This window comes from Macaca nemestrina, chromosome 11, assembly GCF_043159975.1.
Source record: "Macaca nemestrina isolate mMacNem1 chromosome 11, mMacNem.hap1, whole genome shotgun sequence".
Classification (NCBI taxonomy): domain Eukaryota; kingdom Metazoa; phylum Chordata; class Mammalia; order Primates; family Cercopithecidae; genus Macaca; species Macaca nemestrina.
The window spans coordinates 11,810,951-11,829,393 of NC_092135.1; the positions used below are offsets into that span (position 1 = coordinate 11,810,951).

Sequence of the window (18,443 nt, forward strand, 5' to 3'; positions counted from 1 at the left end):
CAGTAATGTGATTTGCTTGTCTTCCATTCTAAGAGAAAATGTGCTGAGTTGACATAAAGTTCTGACACACACTGCTGTGTGTCTAAAGACCAAGGCTTTAAAAGATAAAATTTTAATGATCTACAAAAGTAATTTTTCTTTTACTATATAGTATATTTCTAAGTGAGTCTGGTTATAAAACAAGGACTTACATTTCTCAATTTCATAGCCACCCTCCAATCATTTTAATAATTTGAAAAGAAGTTTAGAATAAACTGTGTAAAAAGATAACTTGCTTTTTTCTTTCAGATACACTAAAGATTATTCATCAAGCGCATAAATCAAAGGTATGTTCCACAGGTACAGTATCTGGCACATAGCAAGTAATCAATGTTGGTTGAATTTGTGAATAAGTGAATGAATACCTGTACATCTAAAATATTTCCCATTATAATAGCGCTTTTTATTTTATAGGTACCCTTTCTACTGCCTTGGCTTTTTCATTGAAGAAAAATAAGCTATTTCCCTGTTAGTAGTAGGTCCTTTTTAAAAAAGTGTTAATTAAAAAAAAAGTATACCATATTTTGTTTATCAGGCACATATTTAGCATAAAATAAGCATAAAACTTGGAAAAGTAAATTCAGTTTACAGATAAAAGAAACTGCTTATTATCTGGCAATCCAGTGTCTTTTATTTTCTTAATTCTGTACCAGAACAAAAGGGCCAGAAGCAAACACAAATAATTCACTTGTTCTGATTTGATTCTTGCTGGGTATAAGAGAAGGCACAGAACCGTGGCTCTGGGAGCACACCTTTTAGCTCCACCAAGGCCACGGCCTGCAATACTGAAGTTGTCTTGCCTTTCCCAAAGAGAGCTGTTTATGTATGGGTTTGATGCGTGTTTATATTTCTGTTTTTTTACCTTTTTGGAGTAACATTTTTATGAAGCCACAATCAAAGAATTATCAGACAGACAGAGTGATTTTTTTCCCCTTTAATCTCAGTGGCCTTCTATAGAGTCCTCTTTAAAGCAGTAATCTTACTATATTATATAAACTACTCAAGAACAAGATATTATTTGTCATATCCCAATACCTGGCACAATGCCTGGCTCATAGTAGTTTTTCCGTAACAATTTTTGAATGAAGTACTTATGAATTCATTTTATTTCATTGTCTTCTGTTGTCGTAATTGTACTTCATACACTCAATCACCTTTCAGATAAATGGGTATCACAGATCACAAGAAAATGGCATGAGGGTATGTCTGTTGACCATTGATTGATAACTGCTTTAAAATTTATTTAAAAATTTTTTTGTGGCTTAAAACAACACACGTTTATTCTCCCACAATTCTGGAGGTCAGAAGTCCAAAATCAGTTTCACTGAGCAAAAGTTAAGGGTTTAGTAGGGTTGGTTCCTTCTAGTTACTTTATTTTTCATACCAATGATTGTATATGCCAGTTTTACAATATCCATTGTGAAATGCCTCAAAATGTCATGCTCACATGTGTCTGGGGCTGTGATATGGAATCTGCCCCTTTGATTGGTACTAGAATATAGGGCCACCGTATTTGGACTTCGTCCAATTTCTCTCCTTGGGGACAGAAATGTTTTCAAGCTCATTCCTAAAATGTAGAGAATAGGAAATGTCCTATTTTATATTTTTATATATTATATACAATATATTTAAAATACAAATATAAATATAAAATAAAGTTAAAACAATATGCTCTTTGAAAAGGTTGTAAAGCAAAGTGGGTCCCCATTCTCCATTCATTGCTGCATGTTTTACATCGTTTGGCTTTTCATATGCTCATGTTTCCAAAAAGGAGTAAGTAGTAAATTATTCCTTTATCTTAGTGAAGACATAGTTCATCGTGTTCAAATTATCAGTATTATAACATTTTTAGAAATCTGGAAATTATCCTGTCATTGGAAGACAAAACAATCTTAGAATTGTTACTTATATTTAAGACATACGTTTCACACTGGCAGGTTCTAGTTATAAAATTAGGGCTTGTCTTTACAGTTGAACAATGTATTTGTTTAAGGGAGGATTTCCAAAACAATTAAGTCACTTAGAGTGCTTCTGGAATCTAGCTTTATAAACTTTCATCCAAATCATAACAATGCTAGTTAAGATGCCCTGGGGATGGTTCTGCAAGTTTCTACTTCAACTTTTCTAAGGGAAGAGGTCAATATATTTTCACAGATACAGTTTTAAAACTTCAAAGAAACTTCATCCACATGTCCTCATTTGTGCCTTATCCAGCTCACAGTCATTTTTCTCATTTCCAAGTTATTGTTGTCCTTTCATTTTCTATTCCCCATCTGCGGGACCTGTGGCATTGCTGGCTTGGCCTGTCAGTGTTCCAACTCAGCTATAATTTTAATTTCCTTCATCAGCCAAAAGGAGAGACTTCTAAATAATTCTGTTGTCTTAATGAACTCATTCATAAAAGGCATTTTTCCCATTTCCCTAGTTTTCTGGACTTAGAGACTTTCCTAATTGCAGTTACTACATATCCTCAGAAATTTCTTCCCATTCCAACAATAAAAAGACTGACCGGATACCTTCCCACCATAGCCTCGTGTGTGTGTGTGTGTGTGCGTATGTGTGTGTATGTGTGTATTATGGATGTAATCAGTGGTCTGTTTATAAAGTTAGAATAATTTCTATTAAAGAGATTGCAATAACTTGAATTTCCATTTTATGTGTGGAAGTCATATCCTGGAATAAACTTTATAAGAAATGTGCAGGGTCTTTAAAAAGAAAACTTAAAATGCTGCTGTCCTTCCTCACCCCTCACCACACACACACTTGAAAATATGAATCTAAGCTCTGGGATTAATTTTTCAGACCCATTAAAGTGAACTCCTCTCAAGATCTGTGCATTTTATAGTGTGAAATTGTACTTCAACTTAACAACAAAACAAAACCTGCTATGAGAGTTCCAAAATAAGACTTAAACAGAAATGCTTAGGATATTTTGGATAGGAAGATACAACAGCACAAAATCAATTCTCTCAATTTACATATTTAATGCTGCCCCAATAACACACAATACTTGTGTTTATATGTAAACTAAATAAGCTGATTTGAAAATTAGTATGTAAAAAATACGAATAATCAGGAGAACTCTGAAAAAGAGAAATGAGAGTAATTAGCTCTAACATATAAGACATGTTATAAAACTGTAGTAATTAGAACAGTATGGCACTATCACATGAACTGGTAGTTTAAGGGCACAGAATTAAAAGTTCAAAAATAGACCGCAATGTGGAAATTGAATGTATGGTAAATATGGCATTTCAGATTTGTAAAGAAAAGATGGCGGATTCAATAAATAGTACTTGAATAACTGCATAAACATCTAAAAAGCAGCTAAGTTGAATCTGTGTATTTTTCTTTATGCCAAAATAAATACCCCTTGGATTAAAAAATTAAACCCATAGATGAGGATAGAGATGAAACAGATGGAACATGACTTGATAATTTGTTCAAGTTGGGTCCTGGGTACAGGGCAGGGGGTTTATTACACTATTCTGTATTTATTGTATATTTGAAATTCTCCATGATGAAAAGTCAAAAAATGAAATTCATGAAAATATTTGAAGAGAACGTGGAATTTTAAAAATCTTGGAGTGAAGAAGGTCTTTCTAAATATGACAGAAAACTGAGAAACAATATGAGACTGATATATTTTACTTCGTTCACTAACTTATTTATTCCAAGAAAATTAATTTAACACCTTCTATGTAAAAAAAACAAAACAAACAAACAAAAACACTGAGAAAAAGCAAGGAACAAATAAAAAGTGGGGGAAATTTTTCTAACTTACAGAAAAGGCTGAATTTCCTTAGCATATGAAGATACTCTAGACTCTACAACTCTATTGGATAAATTAGCCTACAACTCCATCAAAACATAGAAAATATTCAGAACTTTGAGCATAATAAAATACAAATTAAGACTATACTTAATCCACACCTGTCAGATTGGCAAGGATCAGAAGGGTTTGCTAACACACTGTTGGGAGAGTATGGGAAATAGGGCCTCTCAGTGGTCCCAGTCCTCTCTGGAGAACTAGATAGCTGGTGGATGGGGATTGGGAGGAGACTGACTTTTCACTTCCTATTCATATGTGCTTGGAGAACTTTGTATAATGAGTTATTATACAAAGAATAAAAAAAAAAAATTATTCCTTTTTTTTTTTTTTTTGAAACAGAGTCTTACTTTGTTGCTCAGGCTGGAGTGCAGTGGCATGAACACAGCTCACTGCAACCTCTACCTCCCAGGATCAAGATATCTTCCCATCTTCAGCCTCCTGAGTATCTGGGACTATAGATGTGTGCCACCACACCCAGCTAATTAAGTAAAACTTTTTTTTTGTAGAGATGGGGTCTATGCCATCCTGCTCAGGCTGGTCTCAAACTCCTGGGCTCAAACAGTCCTCCTGCCTTGGCCTCCCAAAGTGCTGGGATTACAGACTGTATTACCTATTCTAAAATGATTTTTTGAGTAAAGTATTTTTTCTTTTAATGTGTGTGCTCTGGAGTTTAAGCCCCTGTGCTCTGCAGTGAATGAGGTCCATGAACCCTGCGTGGCTTGGGCTTCGGATTTGGCTGCTGAGAGGCCTTTCTGTTGACTCTCTGTCTCAGCTGTATTCTAGAAATAGAATATGTTGCTAAACAGGTGTGTTCTGGTTGACAAGTGGTGCTGTGTGACACTAGTGGTCGTCTCTTTGTGCTATTTAGGGGCAGATAGCAACTTTAAATTTTTCACTTGTATTTGTGGAGTCTCGCTGGATTTGTAAATATCACTGGAGAGCACTCTTGTTTACCCCCACCCCAAATCACATAGAGAAATATTCCAATTAATCTGACATGGAACCAAATGTTTTTTAGCTTGGGCAAGGTTTTTAGATATGTGGACTTATGGCCATTTGAAGTATACTTGTGGCCAGGTGTGGTGGCTCATGCCTGTAATCCCAGAATTTTGGGAGGCCAAGGTGGGAGGATCACTTGACTTCAGGAGTTCGAGATGAGCCTGGGCAATATAGTGAGACCCCGTCTCTACTAAAAACAAAAAAAAATTAGGCTTGGTGGCACATGTATGCAGTCCCAGCTACTCAGGAGGCTGGAGATGGGAGGATTGCTTGAGCCTTGGAGACTGAGGCTGTAGTGAGCCATAATCATGCCACTGCACTCCAGCCTAGGTGACAGAGTGAGACCCTGTCTCAAAAAACAAAACAAAAGAAGGAAGTATACTTGCTTCTCTCAGAAGTCAGACTGGCCAGAGCTGGAAGCTCTGCTCTGTCGCTGACCAGGTTAGGATGGCAGGAGAAGATGATGATGATGCAGCAACAGAACAGTGACAGCTAAGAGAGAGTGCTCACCCTGTGGCCGGCACTGCTGAGGATTTATATGCTCCATCCTGTCACCCTTACCACAGGTGATGGGGAAGGAGCCCTCTCCTCCCCTTTTCGACCGACGAGGAAATCGAGTCCTAGAGAGGTCGTGTAGCTTGTTGAGAACACACACACAGCTGAGTGCTGGTGGAGTCTGGATTTGCATCCTGATCTGACTTCATTGCCACGCCACAGGACTCTCCCCAGTGCTTTACGTGGTGCCTGCACTTGGCAGGACCTCACTGTGCCTCTGTTCACTGCCTTCATTATGGCCAGGGGAGTGGAATCTACTTAGATTATTGCTGTGCTCAAAGTTACAACTCTGTGTCTTTGAGAAGTCTCATGGAACACACCCATGTAAGTACTGATAAAATGCAGATTTTCTTTTTCTTTTTTTTTTTTTAGACAAATGAACTTGTGTTGAGTTTGGAAGATGACGACAGACTCCTGCTGAAAGAAGACAGCACTCTGAAAGCAGCTGGAATCGGTGAGGAAGGGGGCCTTGTGTTGCTGGAGGGGGAACCCTCTCCTGGCCTATGCTGAGGCCTGGCTGATGGTATTTGGATAACTCACTGGAAAGTAAATGCTGCCGTTGGCCCCCCTGACACTGCCCGGTAACTGCTGAGAGGAGGAGGATGAGAATGATGTGCATTCTGATTTGACTGAGGGCAGTAGGTGTCCGCTCTCTAAATATGCAGAATGCAAATGGCTCTTTTCAGAAGGTATGCTCAGAATTCTCCTGAGGGGCCGTTTAAGGGACGAGTTGTCAGTACCATGTCTCCTTACTCTTATCATTGTCACTTGAGCCGATGGTTGGAGAGAAATGGGCATAGTAAGAACTAATGAGGAGTAATGCAATGCGTTGTTGTTGGTATCACATGCAGTGTGGTTTCTGATGGTCTTCCGAATCACTCAGGGCCCACTGAGGCATGGAATTTAAAATAGGAGCCTGGTGTGTGCAGCTGAAAAGTACCTGATTGGGCCTTCCAGCCTAGAATGTGCATGTGGTTTTATTCTAAATAAATGTTATGTGACATATTTTGTGACCATTAGATGTCACTGTTATTCTACGTATATGTACACCTAAAGCTGATCTGGCAGGAGGGGAAGTGGAGATTGTCAGGGAGGTCTGAGTGGTTAAAGGCAGTGTGGCCCTGATACACCTCTGCGGTTGGTGACTGATGCAGTGTCACAAGCCATGCTTCTTAATTATTTATTAATTAATTTATTTTTTGAGACAGAGTCTCACTCTGTCGCCCAGGCTGGAGCGCAGTGGTGCGATCTCGGCTCACTGCAACCTCCATTTCCCGGGTTCAAGCGATTCTCCTGCCTCAGCTTCCTGAGTAGCTGGTACCACAGGTGCGCACCACCATGCTTGGCTAATTTTTGTATTTTTTTAGTAGAGACACGGTTTCACTATATTGGCCAGACTGGTCATGAATTTCTAACCTCAGGCGATCCGCCTGCCTCAGCCTCACATTGTTCATAATTATTTATATGCACTTGTTAAGGAACACGGTTAGTAAGGTGCACATTGGGAGCCTGGATTTTTTTTTTTTTTTTGGATGAATATTATTTGAGTTACTTTAATCACGTATATCAGGAATTTACTTCTGATTGATTCATGTGACTAGCATGAATTCCCGACATAGATCTGAGTTAAACAGGATCTTAAATAGCATGTTGTGAAATCTTAGACTTGATTTCTTTTTTTTTTTTTTTTTTTTTTGAGAGGGAGTCTGGCACTGTCGCCCAGGCTGGAGTGCAGTGGCCGGATCTTGGCTCACTGCAAGCTCCACCTCCCGGGTTTACTCTATTCTCCTGCCTCAGCCTCCGGAGTAGCTGGGACTACAGGCGCCTGCCACCTCGCCCGGCTAGTTTTTTGTATTTTTTAGTAGAGATGGGGTTTCACCGGGTTAGCCAGGATGGTCTCGATCTCCTGACCTCGTGATCCGCCCATCTCGGCCTCCCAAAGTGCTGGGATTACAGGCTTGAGCCACCGCGCCCGGCCCTTAGACTTGATTTCTGTGTTGTCATCTACAATATTTGCTAGAATATTGTTGTCTTTCCATGTTATGAATATGTAAGGTTGTTATTTTGAAGAATGATTTTAAATTTGGCATTTGTTTCTTTAAATGCTATTATATTATCATAGCAGGTGGCACCTTTGTGATTGGGGCATGTAGCACCTAGAAGGTAGCCCTGTTTGTTGTTAAAGCATGAAGCATAATGAATATTACAGACTGATATTGATGGGGGTATTGACAGAGAGCTCCATGGAAAACACTGGAAAATCCAAAAACTAAAAAAAAGGTAATATTTCACAGGATGATAAAGTTGACATTTCAAAGAAGTGAGGAAATAATGATTTAGCCAGAAAATTATGTGAAGCCCATTGCCAAAGCATTCAGGAAAATAAAATTCAAACTCTTATCTCATCTCTGTTTTTATTATAAAATAAATTCTAGATGGGTTAAATGTTATAATGTAAAAAAATTTTTAAAAAAGAAAGTGTAGTTCAATAATTTCATAATCTTGGGAAGGAGAAGAGCTTTCCAAGCATGAGCTCAAAGACAGAAGTCATAAAGGGGGATAAGTGATAGATTTGACTACGTAAAAACTAAAAACCGTAAACAGAGTTAAAGGAGAAACTTTGAAAAATATTTGCAGCATATACAACAGATAAAAAAGTTGTTAGCCTGGGGTCGGGTATGGTGACTCATGCCTGTAATCCCAGCATTTTGGGAGGCTAATGCGGGAGGATCACTTGAGGTCAGGAATTCGAGACCAGCTTGGCCAACGTGGTGAAACCCCATCTTCACTAAAAATACAAAAATTAGTCAGGCATGGTGGCACACGCCTGTAATCGTAGCCACTTGGGAGGCTGAGGCGGGAGAATGGTTTGCACCTGGAAGGTAGAGGGTGCAGTGAGCTGAGATTATGCCACTGCACTCCAGCACAGCACTCTAGTCTGGGCAACAGAGTGAGACTCTGTTTCAAAAAAATAAAAAAGAAAAAAGAAAAAAAGAAAAAAAGAAGACGTTATTAGCCTGACTTTATAAAGAACCCTTGTAATTACTATGAAAAAGAGAAATTCTACTGATAGAAGAAATAACTCACATATAAAAAATAGCTCCTTCTCATTAGGAGAGAATGAGGACTTACTAGAAATGAGTACATAGATACTGTTTTATGTAGTAGAGTCTCGTGTTAAGACTCTAGTCTGGGGCTGGGTGCCATGGCTCATGCCTGTAATCCTAGCAGTTTGGGATGCCAGGCTAGTGGATCGCTTGAGGCCAGGAGCTCTAGATTAGCCTGCACAACATAGTGAGACCTCATCTCTATAAAAATAAAAATTAGAGTCTAGAGCCAGAGTGCTTGGGTCCAAATCCTGATTCTGTCTTTTACTGTCTAGGTGACCTTGGACAGCAGCAATTATTATAAGATTAGCAGACATGAAAAAAGTGGCATTGTCCAAGGGAGTTCAAGGTGTAGGAAAAATGGATAGTCTTATACCACCGTCAGGAATGAATATGACCTTGAATTTTCTGTGGGTCAGTTTGACCAATAAGACTTTCCCAAGTTTGAATTTCAGTGATACTTGTTTCTAAGCCAACAGGGACAAGTTGTGACGTTGTGATAGGTCTTCAAGGGGGTGGTGGGGTTAGCCCTGACCTTCCCTTGTATGTGAAGCACTGATGTAGAGCTTGATTTATTGAATAGAAATAGAACATGCTGTGTGATACCATTATGGTTTGGGTTTTTGTTTTTGTTTTTGTTTTGAGATCAGAGTCTCACTCTGTCACCCAGGCTGGAGTACAGTGGCACAATCTTGACTCACTGCAGCCTCCACCTCCTGGGTTCGAGCAATTCTTCTGCCTCAGCTTCCTGAGTAGCTGGGATTACAGGTGTGTACCACCACGCCCAGCTAATTTTTGTATTTTTTTAGTAGAGACAGGGTTTCGCCATATTGGCCAGGCTGGTCTCGAACTCCTGACCTCAGGTGATCCACCTGCCTTGGCCTCCCAGAGTGCTGGGATTACAGGTGTGAGCCACTGTGCCCGACCCCATTATTGTTTTAAAATGTTTAAAATATACATGTAAGATTATTGTTTATGTGTATATGGAGAAAAGATCATATGCCAAAATTATAGAAATGGTTTCTTGAGGTGGTGGCATTGCCGGTAATTGATATTCTCCTTTGTAATTAAAGGACCTTTTTTTTTTTTTAAGTATAAACCCATGAAGTTGGGGAAAGTCAGTTAGAATGAAGGCTGTGCATTTTGCTTGCTTTCTGGCCTTCTGTAAGCCACTTATCGTCTCTGAAACTCTATTTTGTTTTCTGTAAAAATAGGAAGAATGAAACCTATTCTAGAAGGTTGTCATAAGGGTTGTGTAAAACAATGAAGGCATCGGGAGTGATGTGTGTAAAAGGCCCTCAAGAACAACTGCTTTGTCTGGAAACTGTCCTGGAGGAGGCAATTGGCAAATGTTTTGACTTTACTACAATATTGAGTTGTTGGTCTTGTGATTAATTTCAAACTGACTTATGTAATGAACCATCTGTAAAGGTGAGAAGCAAATCCCTCTTTTTGTCCTCTTACTTTAAGGCTATTGGTCCTGGATCAGAGTCAGATTCTTTTCCCAGATTCTCCACTCATTTCAGGGTGGTATGAGGACTCCAAAGGTCCCTCCTAACTCCAGCAAGCCAGCAACCCTGGGCTCAGGGTGGTATGAGGACTCCAAACCCCCCTCCTAACTCCAGCAAGCCAGCAACCCTGGGCTCAGGGTGGTATGAGGACTCCAAACGTCCCTCCTAACTCCAGCAAGCCGGCAACCCTGCCTCAGGGCGATTTGGGTCCCTGCAGGGAGCGATTTTCTCTTTGTTATCTAGAGTGGTGTTGCTGTGCTCTTGGGGACAAGCTGAGGTTGTACCTGGGGAAGGAGATGAGGGTACCTGGAAAGCAACAAAAAATTCTAAGTGAGAACTGAGTTGTGAAAATGATACTTGAAATGTGATTTTTTTTTTTTTTTTTTTTTAAGACAGACCTCACTCTGTCGCCCAGGCTAGAGTGCAGTGGTGCGATCTCGGCTTACTGCAACCTCCGCCTCCCAGGTTCAAGTGATTCTTCTGCCTCAGCCTCTGAGTAGCTGGGATTATAGGCATGCACCACGCCTGTCTAATTTTTGCATTTTTAGTAGGGATGGGGTTTCGCCATGTTGGCCAGGCTGGTCTTGAACTCCTGACCTCAAGTGATCTGCCCGCCTCGGCCTCCCAAAGTGCTGGGATTACAGGCGTGAGTCACTGCGCCCGGCCTGAAATATGTGATTTTTCTAGGGAATTTTCCCTCTCTCAGTGCCATGTTTGATGAGATTTTTAAGAGGTTTAAGAGAAAAATTCGAAGTCATCTCTGCCTCCCCCTTTTCACCACCTGATCTTGCTGTAGAGCTGTCACTCTGCGGCCACAGCCCGTTGCCATGGAATAATGCCAGGGTAACAAATTTATCATTAGGACTTTTCTGCAGTAGTCATGAAAAGAAAAGAAAGGCTGCAGGTGGGGAAATTAGGGAAAAAAAATGTTTGAAGATTTCTTTTCTCACGGAGAAATTCTCTAGTTCATCCTTTGGCTTTTTCTCTGCAGTGCAGATCCCAATGGAACATTCTACACCTGACGTCAGTGGAAGTTTTTGCTTGTGGACTCAGTACGGAAAACACGTACTTAAAAGAGATTTGCTCAGTAGAAGCAAGAAGAGACTTTTACCTAGAAATGTTACTTATAATTTAAAGATTGTTTTTACCTTGTTGTCAGCAGTTGTAGTTTTATGGACTAATTCCCCTAAGTAATAAATTTACGTGTAAGGGTTTTTTTTTTTTTTTTTGGAAGTGTTATTTTCTTTTCATTTTGCTACATTCTACTACTGTTGTCTTTGGAATCTGGTCTGGTTTAAGAGAGAAATTGTGACTGGGTAACTCTTCCAAAGCCAGTTGTGTTTCATTGGAAACATTTTAAAACAAGATACAGTGGCCAAACCGTAAGTGTTTATCTGAGGGAAGCATTCTCGGCAAGCCAGGTCCTGTAATAATTCCAAAACTCCCTCCTGGTTTGTTTTCGTTTTGCGTGTCACTTCTGTCATCTGCCCCCAACCAGATCCCTGTTGTTCACGCCTCGCCCCTTTGGGTGATCTTGTCTGTACAGCTAATATTGTGGGATTCTATGGCTCCCCCTTTTCTTTCAGGATCATGTTTGATTTGTGTGTCCTTAAGGTGTGGGTCCCCTTCCCTTTCTTCTTCTGGGTAGCAATATTTTAGGTCATGCGTGTTTTCTTCCTTCAACAGTATGTTATGGTGGCTGTTTTTCACTCTTACATAGAAACAGTGATAGTCTGGTTACTCGGTAATGTGGGTGTTGGACTTGGGAAACTGGGGGATTCCAGAAGCAAGACTTAGAGTGAACCTCTGTAGAGTGCTTTCCTTTTTACCTCCCCACACCATGGTGGAAATTACAGGCATGTACCCAGTCTAGCAAAGACTGAGATTTTTTTTTTTTTTTTGGCTAGTTGTTTTCTTCAAACTGTAGTTTGAAATCTTCTCTACCAGCAGATCCAAAACAATATTTGAAGCAAGCCGCGAAATAAAAGGCACAGCACTTGGGACCTCTGTTGGTGGTGAAAACTTAGAAATATAACTCAGCTGCGAACACAGCTTTGAATGATTTGTAGATGAGGATTTTGTGACATTTGGGAGGATAGGTGATACTCCTAAAGTGGGAGAGAGGGGGAAACTTCGTCCTTTTGGTCTCAGATTGCCACAGAAGCCACACCTCACCCTTCATGTATTTTTTTGGTCACCAGTCTGTGGTTATTGTCACAAGGCAGCCTTCCTGATCGTGGATTTTCTGTACCACAAAGTCAGTGTGTGTGTCTCAGGCTCCTTTTTCCAGACAATAGGGGCTGCACCTCATATTACATTGGTGCTGACTAGCACAAGGCTAGGGACTCAGAACATATGGATAAATCCTTGTTGATGATGAGTTTATTGAGATAAATTAGTTGAAGAGTTTAAATACATTGCATTTAATTTTTCTTGGGATTTTACACTTAAAATTGATCTAATATTCTTTCATTTAAAGTCATTATCATTATGTTCCTTTTAAAGTTGTGTATGTCTGTCTGGAAGCATTATAAAATTATTAATTTTATATCCAAAGTTTGAAAGCCCTGGCTTGTGTTTATTTCATTAAACTTGAACATCAGTATTAAAATGATCCTACAAATGTATTTGGAGGGTTCTCTGTTTCATTTGATAGTAAGACGAAGGGATGAAGTGGCAGTGTATTTATTGGATTTTAGATTGCACATTCATTTCAGATTCCCATGCCAAGGCACTCTGCACCTGACTGCACTGCCGCCTGCAGCACATTTAATTTAAAATCAGGTGCCCTGGGGGACCAGCACAAGGTAGACTTCCAGAGGGTTCATCCCCAGCCAGTTTTAAAGGAGCCATTTTAAATAGTATTTGGGAAGCAGGAATTTAAGGGATAATGGTGGAAAGAGTAATTATGTAGAGGCCTTAAAAATCATTTATAATTGGTTTTCACGTAAATTGGCAAATGAATTTGCAGTATAAGTCCCTGAAATCATTCTCTCAAACATTTTCCACAGAGTTTTACAGATGTAAGAAAACATTATATTCTACTTCTGCTTAAGGACCACATTACTAAAATTTAAAACCCATTTAATGTTTTACTTTTGAATGTTCAGAGTAAATTTTAATTTGTGTGTTTTCCAGTTTGTTACAGGTGAAGAAATTTTTAAGTGAACCTGAAGTATTATAGTTTAACCCATTTGTTTACCTAGATTTCCTGAAAAAAAAGTACAGTCATCTGAAAATAAAATCTTTACACTGCAGATTCTCATTCGGAGTCTACATTATGAGAGCTAGCATAAATGCCCTATGTAAATAATGGATTGATGTTGAAGTTAACTGGACCCAGGAGAACCTATGTGTCAAAACAGAACTGCTTAGTCCTTGCTTCCCATCAGCTTCTCTGAACCTACTATTGCTGAAGAGCCACACAACATATTAGTTTCTCAGAAGGGGTTCAGATAAATGTCAACTGCAGTAAGTGAAAACTGTAATTACAGTTAGTGTGGATTGAGCAAAGTGCTGTGTGGGCAAAGCACTGTGTAAAGTTCTGTATGTAAACAGCACATCACAGATAAAACCTTGCTCTGTGATTATTAAGAACAGGGTGTCTTTTGCTCATTTTCCATTAGAAGGTTGATTAGAATCACTTGCAAATTATATAAGTCTACCTCTGGGCATGCTTCCCTTCAAAAAAGGAAACCCCAGGAGCTTTTTGTATAAAGGATAGATTTCCAAATATCTTTGAATATTGAAGTTTTTGAAGCTCCCTTTCTTGATTTTCTTTTTCCCACTGATTCCAAGTGTGGAGTCTTTTTACCTCTTCTTTTAGATGCCACTTTCTTGTAAAATTTAACTGTACCTTAACTTACTGTTGGCACAGGGTGCGTCTTTTCACAGCCCCTCCTTATTGATCTCCAGTTTCTCTCTGCTGTATTCCCCACAGGCTCCTTGTCACGCGAGGCTGCAATCTGATTTTCATCTCCTCAGATTAAATTTAATCTTGAAGATATAGTAAGGACTGGAATGAGGATCTGTGACTATGGCTGGCTTTATTTTCTTCTTTTGACACTTGTTTATTTTCTGTAATGAGCACGGGTAGCTTATGATTAACAAACGTTAAATTTGATATTCTTGAAAACAGCAAAAACATTTTTAATGAAATGGCATGCTAATCTCATTAATTTCATTGTTTTGTGATAAAGTCTAATGATGAGATGAGAGCTGTAAACTAAGAGACCAGTAGTAATCCTTGGCACCCTTTCTTATTATCCTATTTATTTGACTTGGAGAGTTTTACTTGTCTGTTTTTAGAGAGTATGTTAATTGAGTACTCAGTATTCATTACGAATAATCTTGACTGTTTTCTTGTGGAGATTCTGAAGGCCCTTTTGCTCTTTCTGTAAAAGCCAAGCAGACTGTATTAACTTCTGGTTTAATTTAAAAAACGAATGTGGAACTTGTTGGCACAACACCTTAAAGAATTGCATGTTTAATAATTGGAAGGCTTTCCATCAGATTTGTCTCTAGCCTGAATTAATAATGTTGCTGACTTACTGTTTTAGAAGACGCAGTCCTTGACCTGCTAGGTTGAAAGAATTGTGACTGCTCTGAACCTTCATGGGTCCTTTAGCGGTGCCATCTCCCCTGTGAATAATTAGAGGTATTTGAAGGTATTGAGGTAGCAGCCAATTTGTGTCTTTCACTTTGCATATTGTTGAAGCCGCATGAATTAATCATAAGCAGGGCAAAAAATTAACTTCTTCAGACACATATTTTGATGGGTCATGAGGGAGAATGTAAAGTGATCTGTAAAATATTCTACTGATCCTCTAAGTATTAAATTATTATACCTACAGGCTAATTTCAGGGGGGAAAAAGAGTTTTCCCTCCCCTTCCTTCAGTACCTGAGTAGCATATTTGAGAAAAAAAAAAATCAAGGTTTTTTATTTCCTAGCACTGTAAAGAGTACTACAAATGAGCAATTTTATGATTTCCTGAAAACCAGATTCTTGCGTTAACTCTTGATTTTAATTTTTGGGTTTTTTTTTTTTTTTTTTACTTTTAAATCATTTGAGCTTTCAATTCTTAAAACTTCACCTGAAACTTCCTGTTGATTTGGTAAAATTCATTGTGCAACCCAACAAATAACTCATCTTTTTCACTTTAGGCATCTGAAGCTATTCTAAAATACCGCATCAAAGTCATATGGATTTCCATACTTGTTTAAAATTGAGATTTACATTGAAATCTTGTTTTCTATTTTGTGTTTTTTTTCAGCCAGTGAAACTGAAATTGCATTCTTCTGTGAAGAAGATTATAAGAACTACAAAGCTAATCCCATTTCATCCTGGTGAAAACATCGCGAGGGCTTCCTTTTTGCATACCTGTATTAAGCTTTTTATTCCACTGCTGAGTTTGTGAAATTGACAAACAAATCTTAAAAAATTAATCCCAGGCTCTACTCTTTGAGCTAAAATCTGGTGATTTCTTTCTCTTTAGGTCTTTCTTTCCTTCCCTCTTTTTTTTTTTTTTTTTTTTTTTGAGACGGAGTCTAGCTCTGTTGCCCAGGCTGGAGTGCAGTGGCCGGATCTCAGCTCACTGCAAGCCCCGCCTCCCGGGTTCACGCCATTCTCCTGCCTCAGCCTCCCGAGTAGCTGGGAGTACAGGCGCCCGCCACCTCGCCCGGCTAATTTTTTTTGTATTTTAGTAGAGACGGGGTTTCACCGTGTTAGCCAGGATGGTCTCGATCTCCTGACCTCGTGATCCGCCCGTCTCGGCCTCCCAAAGTGCTGGGATTACAGGCTTGAGCCACCGCGCCCGGCCCTTCCCTCTTTCTTTTTCTTTGTTGTCGTAAAATAATATATTACGAGAAAAACATTTGATTTTTTTAAAGGGAAATAAATTGTTACTAAAAATTATCGTGGAATATTGATTCTTAAATTATCATTTATTTTCTAAAATTAGGAATTATTTTGGTGACTTGCATGTTGAGTTCCTTAAAAAGATTGTAAGACTAAGATCATACTGTTTATTTTATATTTTTTCTGTAGTTTCTAATTAGAGCAACTGTTACTGTCTGTGGCTACCAGAAATTCTGAATTTCTTGACCCTCATGGCTACCTTTTAGCTCAGGGTGTGTGATACATACCACCATATGTGCAACTGAATTGTGTATATTTTAGGGAGGTTTTATGATGTAGGAAGGTTACTTTTTTTTTTTTTTAAAGTATCGCAGCCTATACAAGTAATGTTGCTGATTTTTTTTTTTCTTTTCTTTCTTGAGCTGTGTTTTCCATCTTCAGGAGCAAACTGTCATAGAACCAAACTCATTTATTTAGAGAGAGGAAGTAGCAGGATGCTTGCACTTCTGGAAGAAAATTGTTCATTGAGAACAAGTCTATGTCCTGGAAGATACATTCCTTCTAAATAATATAATACTTGTGGTTGCTGATCATGGCTGACCACCAGCACGTGAGGAGTTACTATTTCAGAGGCCTTTCAGTCAGCCTGCGTTTAATCAGAACTCCTGGAGAGCTTAGCTAGCTCTGCCATTGCTCCCTGAGTCCTGGAGGGCTTAGCTGGCCCTGCCATTGCTCCCTGAGTGCTGGAGGGCTTAGACAGCCTTGCCATTGCTCCCTGAGTTCGGAGAGCTTAGCTAGCTCTGCCATTGCTCCCTGAGTCCTAGAGAACTTAGCTGGCTCTGCCATTGCTCCCTGAGTCCTGGAGAGCTTAGCTGGCTCTGCCATTGCTCCTTGAGTCCTAGAGAACTTAGCCAGCTCTGCCATTGCTCCCTGAGTCCTCAGAGTTGCCAGGAGGACAAATTGGTTTCATTATGACCACGTCTAACTTAAGAAAACCTATTATTTTTTAAAAATAAACTTTGAAAGTCTGATTAACATGATTAGAAGATGCTTTGCTTTATTGAAAAAGTTAATAGGGTCTTCTTTAAAACAGAAATTCTATTTATTTTACTCATTATTTCATTCAGGAGCAAAGTGTTGAATACACAGATGACATAGCTTTTGGGGGAGTTAATAAAGAAGAAAATAAGACCCAGTTTTTGCCTTAGTAAATGGAGAAAGACATAGTACAATCAAACGATTTTAAGAATAGCAGAAAAAGCTGCCATCAGAGCGTTGTTGACAGAAATTAGTTCTGGGGTTTTTGTTGGTTTGTTTTGTTTGTTTGTTTCTTTGTTTTTAGAAGTACCAGTTGAGCTGTGTCTTAGAAGATTGAATAGGAATTTTTGCTTAGAAGAAAAGAAGGGAAGGGCTTACTGGAGGAGGGAGTAGCATACACAAAGGCAAAGAAAGAGCTTGAGGTTTCAGGAGAAAGCACAAATTTTAGTGTCCCCGACTTTTATAGGTGGTGCAACTTAATGATGTTTAGACCTAACAGTGGTACAAAAGCAATAGGCATTCAGTAGAAACTGTACACTGAGTACCCATAGAACCATTATGTTTTCCACTTTCAGTGCAGTATTCAATAAATTACATGAAATATTTAATACTTTACAATAAAATAGGTTTTGTGATAGATGATTTTGCCCAACTGTAGTCTAATGTAAATGTTCTGAGCATATGTAAGGTAGATTAAGCTAAGCTGCAGTGTTTGGTAGGTTAGGTGTATTAAATGCATTTTTCACTTATATTTTCAACCAACAATGAGTTTATTGGGACTAACCCCATTGTAAGTTGAGGAGCATCTGTACAGGAGGGCAAAGTACATGGAACAGAGTAGAGGAAGATAAGGCCAGAAAGGTAGGTTGAGGTAGGCCTTACAAGTCATGCTAAGGAGTAGGAACTGTATCTAGTAGGTAGATGGGAGCCAGTAGCATGATTTAAACAGGTGTTTGATTCCATTTGTATTTTAGCAAGTGAGCTTTGTCAGCAATGTCCAGATGGCAGAAAGACTTAGAAGACATCATTGAGCAGGTGACGTTTGGAAGGCCTGGCTCAGGGCAGGGACAGAGGGGAAGAAGAGGAGTGGGGAGGTTCTTGGTGTTACCATTTGATCATGCATTCCGTGGCAAATGTGATGTGGTAGTTAATTTACATATGTTATCTCATTTGACATTTACCACAGTTCTTCAATGGTAGCATGTATATTTATAGATGAAGACACTGGGGCCCAGAGAGGTAAAGTTATTTGCTCGAGAGAATGCAGTAATGTGCAATGGAATTAGAACCAAGTCTGTCTTAAAATTCTGACTTCCCCCATTCCATACTGCAGCCTCCCAGTGGAGACCTGAGGTAGAATGACCTTAGAATGTTTGGGACCTGGTGAATGCCTGGACGGGGATAGTGTGGGGAGGGAGGAATGGAGACTTCAGTGATTCTTGCTGGAGTTGAGTGGCTGGATTAATGATGGTAGCAGTAACCCAAATAGGGAATTCAATAAGTA

The 18,443-nt window shown here is 39.3% G+C and overlaps 1 protein-coding gene and 1 long non-coding RNA gene across 17 annotated transcripts in view; both read left to right on the forward strand.

Moving 5' to 3' along the window:
- C11H2orf76 (chromosome 11 C2orf76 homolog) overlaps positions 1-18,443 on the forward strand; it is an 80,340-nt gene that overhangs the window by 42,830 nt on the left and 19,067 nt on the right. For 15 of the 16 annotated variants that reach the window (XR_011609681.1, XM_071072627.1, XM_071072620.1 and 12 more), the window contains 2 exons: positions 289-326; positions 5,798-5,879. Coding sequence is in view for 15 of the 16 variants with exons in the window: in XM_071072627.1 (XP_070928728.1) it covers positions 289-326; positions 5,798-5,879 (120 nt within the window). In the remaining variant the exon portion in view is untranslated. Of the gene's footprint in view, positions 1-288; positions 327-5,797; positions 5,880-15,317; positions 15,959-18,443 lie in introns of those variants that run through there. The other variant, XM_011759680.3, reaches the window with a different exon arrangement.
- LOC139357070 (uncharacterized) lies at positions 7,584-15,311 on the forward strand. Its single transcript, XR_011609682.1, has 3 exons — positions 7,584-7,705; positions 9,747-9,963; positions 11,035-15,311. It is a non-coding gene; the product is annotated as an uncharacterized lncRNA (long non-coding RNA).